This window comes from Trifolium pratense, linkage group LG3 (genome assembly GCF_020283565.1).
Source record: "Trifolium pratense cultivar HEN17-A07 linkage group LG3, ARS_RC_1.1, whole genome shotgun sequence".
Taxonomy (NCBI): Eukaryota; Viridiplantae; Streptophyta; class Magnoliopsida; order Fabales; family Fabaceae; genus Trifolium; species Trifolium pratense.
Window position 1 is genome coordinate 29,564,482 of NC_060061.1, and position 5,983 is coordinate 29,570,464.

At 29.1% G+C, this 5,983-nt stretch overlaps 2 protein-coding genes across 3 annotated transcripts; both read left to right on the forward strand.

The window, feature by feature from the left end:
* Positions 1-535: 535 nt before the first annotated feature.
* Positions 536-2,211, forward strand: LOC123916786. Its single transcript, XM_045968330.1, has 4 exons — positions 536-704; positions 1,042-1,108; positions 1,191-1,733; positions 1,814-2,211. Exons 1-4 carry the CDS (start codon positions 685-687, stop codon positions 2,060-2,062), a joined length of 879 nt encoding a protein of 292 aa, XP_045824286.1. The 5' UTR covers positions 536-684; the 3' UTR covers positions 2,063-2,211.
* A 385-nt stretch (positions 2,212-2,596) lies between these two features.
* LOC123916785 (replication protein A 70 kDa DNA-binding subunit B-like) lies at positions 2,597-5,233 on the forward strand. Of its 2 annotated transcripts, none has more exons than XM_045968328.1 (10): positions 2,597-2,901; positions 2,996-3,263; positions 3,354-3,450; positions 3,540-3,661; positions 3,747-3,828; positions 3,901-4,188; positions 4,278-4,395; positions 4,506-4,667; positions 4,761-4,895; positions 4,993-5,233. In XM_045968328.1, the coding sequence occupies exons 1-9, from the start codon at positions 2,752-2,754 to the stop codon at positions 4,887-4,889; spliced, it is 1,416 nt and encodes a 471-aa protein (XP_045824284.1). In that variant the 5' UTR covers positions 2,597-2,751; the 3' UTR covers positions 4,890-4,895; positions 4,993-5,233. The 2 variants fall into 2 exon arrangements, with proteins under 2 accessions (XP_045824284.1, XP_045824285.1); XM_045968329.1 differs by having other exon boundaries at positions 4,054-4,188.
* Positions 5,234-5,983: the final 750 nt, after the last annotated feature.

Genomic DNA, 5,983 nt, shown 5'->3' on the forward strand with positions numbered 1-5,983 from the left:
GGATCGGATGAGTTTTTGCCTGAAAACCGATCCAAACCGAACCGCGAGCACCCCGCTTTTCCTCTTTGTTATCAAAAAAAAAAAAAAATAGCACCACCAATGGAACCTTCTAAATCCAACAACACTGAAACAGTAAAAATTATATTTTTTTTATCAATAAATTTGCATTTTGTGAGTATGCTCTTGAAAAAATAGCACCACCAATAGTAAAAATTATATTTTTTTTATCATTAAATTTGCTTTTATAAGTATCGTTTTAAGGAACAGCTAAAATAAAAATGTTGTTTTAGTGTTGAAAACTTAATTGAATGTCTTTTTCTATTAGTTTATTTTTTAAAATTTATTATTTTTTTGGAGATATTTTTTTATATGATTTTTTATTTATTTATTAAAAATAACATAACAAAATGTTGGTTTTTGTTACTGTTCATGGTATTTGTTTTGTTGGGCTTCTAGTGGGTTTGAGTTTGTTTGGTTTCTTTTCCAATTAGCCGTCCATTATTTATTAGATATCAGTAAACATTTATTATTTTAAATTTAGGTTTGATTATTAGATTTTAGGTTATAAAGGGGAATTTTTAACGAGAAACAAAATGTACAATAAAGGGAAAGTAAGTTTAGACGTTCTAAAACCTTCTGCTGAATCGTTTCATTTGAGCCTTTTGCAGAAGTTCTTCTTCGTCAATGGCTTCTTCCATTACAAGGTTTGTTGTGTTTTGTTAGTTTTTTGATAATTTTGTGACCCATTATGTATTTTATTGTTTGATTATGATAAAATTTCGAGTTTTGTTTTTATTATTATTGAGAAATTATTTCAGTTTGTTGCATGTATTATTTTTCTACATGTTATGTCTTTAAATGTTCTTGCTATTTTATATTCGATTTAAGTTGATTTTTAAGTAATTGTTTGTTTTCTGAAAGATAAAATACTTATTTTTTTGTGGACTTGAAGTTGATATTTCTATTTGAAAATATATTTCCCACTTTATTTATTTTTTATAATATAGGATTGATAGATTTTTTGTGTTTGATTGATCACAGATTTACAAGAAGTGAAAAAAGAAACATTTGGAACAAAAGTTTTGAGATTGTTGTTGATCCAGAAGAGGTATGAATTGACTTTTATGTCAGGTTTAATATTTATGTTTTATGCGTTTTCCTGTATTAATTTATGGTAATTTTATTTGTAGTTACGGATTCCATTACCTGCTAATTTTTGCAATCTTTGGAGGTTTGATCTTGAGAAGAATGATTGTTATTGGATTAGCTCTGGTGTTCATTGTGTCGAGGTCTCATTGCATCTTTCGCGTTTGTGTAACTATCTTACTTCTGGAAAAGTTGTTTCTGAAGTATTTGGATTTTCTCAACCAACCAGAGTTGTATTTAGTTATAATTCCAAAAGTAATGATTTTATGATGAAAGTGTTAGGTAAGGTGATTGAACATGGTAATAAGGAGATAATTAGTGTTGATTCTGGTGATGATGAATCCTTTGATGAAAAGCATTATTTTGTTAATTTAAGTGGTGTTAAAGATAAATCTGATGCAAAAAAGCCACTGATTGATAAGGTTCCTGGATCCAAAAGAAATTTTAATGAGTCAAATTCTATAAGAGGTAAAACTGGAGCAAAACTTGGAGATATTGATCCTCTTAGTTGTAAATTGGATGGTGTTTTTGGGTGGAAGATGAGGGTTACTGCTGCAGCTGCTAATAGTGGCAAACTTCAAGTATTGGTAATGTTTTTGTCTATCTTTGTTTAATTTTTCAGAAATTTATGTCTGTTACTAATTAAAGTTTATAATTTAATCAACAGCATTTTCCTAAAAAGGTTGTTAGAAATGCTTTGGACAAAAAACAAAAGTCAATCCTTGTGCAAACTAAAAGACATGGGGAATGGTTTAACTGCAGAATTCTTACAGCCAAAAGGAATAAATTTGAGAAATATATATCTAAGGATTGGAGGCAGATTATGGAGAATATTTCAGCCAAAGCTGGTGATATCATAATTTTCAGACTAACTAAATCAGCCAAAAGAATGTTGGTTCACACCATACATTTTTAATCTGATAACTAATGTATTGCTATGAAGAATGATTAATTCATAATTTTCTGAAGCCATTGGACCATTTCATTAACTTTTTCATCCTAAGATTCTATGGTTATGTAAAATATTTAGTTATTTCTGTTTTATTTTATTTCAAGTGTTTTGTGTTGAACTTATCTATTAATGTGATTTAGTAATTTGTGTGTAATTTTATTTCAAGTAATTTGTGTTCACTTTATGTAGTAATTTTATTTTAAGTAATTTGGGATATGATTTGCATATTTGATTGCCTGTAATCAAATTGATGTCTAAGCTAACTTCATTGCTTAATTGAATCTTGTGGTTTGAATTCTTAACCAAAATTTGTTTGAATTTTAGCCAAATTTTGTTTTTTATGTGTTATTGTGTTTGATTGGATTGATTAGAAAGGCACCAAACTTATTAATTGTATGGTTTTTGTTTTACATGCTTACTCTTTATTTTATAGATATTTTCTTCTTTTTTACTGTTTGAGTTGATTTGGTGAGTTTGACATATCTAGCATTAATGGGGAACAAACAAAAATAATCAATTTTGTTCAAGTTTTGCTTTAGGTTATTTTGCCTTATTTTGGGTATAAATATAGCTACCAAGTTTGTTGTTTTCATAGTTTTCATTTGGTTTCACTAATATAGTAGTAAAGCGTCTTGAGCAAATAATTTTGAGTTATGGAGAAAGCATTTGATACTCTTGATTCTGTTGGTCCTGGTGTTCGGGCATGGCGATTCAAGGTTCGAATTCTTCGTTTGTGGAATGTGTATTCTTTCGCAAAACCTAATCAACTTAATTCAATTGAGATGGTACTTATTGATGAAAAGGTATGTCTATGTTTAGTTTCAGTGTTTATATTTTATTTATAGCTTACTTTTTCATTTTTGTATGTTTATTGGTTGTTTTTTTTTATATATATAGGGTTACAAGATTCATGCAACTGTTCCTCCCCATTTGTTGAATTTGTTTCGTTTCAAACTCAATGAAGGTGATGTCTATAGGTTGTTTTATTTCAAAGTACATAAGGTATCTGGTGTTTACCGTACAACTCGACACCCCTATAAACTTAGCTTCCATAAAAAAACAAAGGTTCAAAGCTGTGAAAATAATGATATAGATCGATTTGGATTGTCACTAAGTACTATTCGAGACATATGCAATCGTACTTCTGGTCATGATTTCTTAGTTGGTTAGTATGTCTTACGGTTTGTTGTTATTGGTATAACTTTTGTGAAATATGTTTTGTGGGTGTTAAATATTTTCTGTAAATTATATACAGATGTTGTTGGTTTGATCACTGGTATTTCTCCTCCTAAGGAATATGTTTTTTGTGGAAAGATTACTCCCATGATTGTGTTTGAGATGGCTGATTATAGGTTTGTAGTTGTTATTTATCATCAAATATTAGTTAAATTGAGTTGTTTTTTAATTTTGTGCTAATCTCTGATATTTATTATTATTTTAGTGGAAAGTGTGATTGCATTCTGTCTGGTGATGATGTTGGTGATCTTGACAAGATGCTTAGCTGTGGTGATAATGGATTACCTCTTATGATAGTTCAGTTTGCGAAAATTAGAAATTTTAGAGGTTTTTTAAAATTATTGTTTGTTTTCTTTGATTGGAGTTCTTTATTTTATTAAAGAACTTAAAGTTTATTTGTCTATGTTTATAGGAAATATTGCTATTCAAGGTGTGTTGAGCACAAGGTTTTATGTTAATCCTTCAATACCAGAAGCTATTTCTTTCAAGAATGGGTTTGTGTTAAATTACTATTTTTCATACTAATTTTTTTATTTTCATTTATTAATACATGTTTTGTTCTTCAGTCTTCCTGTTGAAGGTGTTGAATCATTGTCTTCCATTCCTGCTTTTGGGTTTCAACCTAGGCCAGCTTTTGAGGATGATTTTTTGGTTAATTATTCCAAAATTTCCATAGTTAATTTACTTGAAAGTGTTGAAAATGGTATTTATGTTGTTAGGGCTACTGTTGATGGATTGGTCGAGGGTGAGGATTGGTGGTATCCCGGATGTAGTTGTGCTAGAATAGTTTCTGCTGACTCTGGTGCATTTTATTGCAAGCCATGCACAAAACGTCCTTTTGAAATGGTTCCAAGGTTGTCTTGATTATTTGTTATATTTTTGTTTATGGTTTTATTTTTCCATTTTTTGTTTAGTTATTTAGATTTATTGTTGTTTTATTTAGGTTTATGGTAAAGCTCAAGGTTTATGATGGATCTGGCCAAGCTATTTTCATTATTTTTGATGATGATATGAATAAGTTGTTGGGAAAACATTGCCATGAACTGGTTGCTTTATCCAAGGTTTTGTCTCTAAGATATCTATATATGGTTTTGTAACTTTTAGTTTTGTACAAATCAGTCATTTAGTTGGGAATTTTTAATATTTAGTTTTTTAATTATTTTGGTTACAGGCTAAAAATGTGGGTTATTATCCTCCTGAATTAGAATTGCTTAAAGGAGTACAATTGTTGTTCAAGGTTGAGAAAAATTCTGGTGGGGATGTTCCGTTTACAGGTTCATTTAGAGTTAAGCAGATCTGCAGTGATGTTTCTGTTATGAAAGCATTTGATTCCGTGAGTTACTTTTGTTGTTTTTAATATCAGCTATTTGATATGCATTAAAATATTTTAATTGAGTTATGTTTGAATTTTATGTATTCTATGTAGGTTTTGGGTAGTGGTGATTCTTCTTCTTATTATGGTTTGAGTGTTAAAGAAGAGTTTGTTGAAGGTGTGCAGGTTGACTTGGTCGATAATGTTATTGTTTTACCCTCTTTTGAATTATCTAGGGAATAAATTCTGGTATGTATTTTGTTTATATTTGTGTATTTTTTTTATTTTGATTTTTGTTAATGTAATATTAATAATAATTGACATTAATTTTGGTTTTGTTTTGAAGGTTTTCAATCGGGATTCGATGTCTGAAGTTGTTGAAATATAACCATAATTCTTCAAAGATCAACAATTTTTCCGAAAATTCAGTTGTTGCTGCCTATATTCCTTTTTGCCAGTTTTATTGCTATGTTGTAATATAAGAATTTTCTATGAATTTGATACTTTTGTTAATTTGGTTTTTTGATGTTTAATATTGTTTATCTCTTATGGTTATATTAAAGGGTGTTGTTAACATGCATATAGTACATATTTTAAGGAGTAATAAAAGATAATTTGTCTCATTATTATAAAATGGAGTCCAAATCCTCTCCATTTTATTATCATCCATTTTGTCAAAACGTTGTTTCTTTTTCCTACATCACTGTTCATCTTCCTTCGCAATACAACCCTGCGTCTTCTTCTCTTTCTCAGTTCCTACACTGTTCGATCTAGGTGTTTCCCACTCATCATTACAGCTTCTCCAATTGCTAACTCAATTTAAGAACTATGTTGGGGAAATTAGTTGAAAGTTTCTAAATCACAATCCTTATTAATGCAGAATGTTCAAGTTTGCCTTCAAAGCATTGTTGGTACTCTAAGGCCTTCTCAACATTGAGAAATTCTCACAAACTCTTCTCACTCCCTAAGTAGCCCCAATTTAGTTTTTAAATTTTTTTTTTTTCTAAAGGTGAAGTATTAATGAGAAAGAAACAAATTCATTAAATTTTTTTAGAACAACTTTTCCACATTATATATCAATTATCTTCTATCTACAATCATTCTTTTTAATATAGTCACTATTTTGACATAATTCTTTTGTGTATATCGTAAATAAATATATCTCTTTTGAACGGTATTCTTTTAGTGGATCTGCCTAATTTCCAAGTGTTGGGTATGTGCCCAACTAAGACTTTCTCTATGTACCCATTGAATTATTGTATTGTTCTTGTGTTGGGTCTGCACATATTCTTTTTAATTCAGTTTGTAAAAAATAAAAAAAAAAAAAGACAAACAAG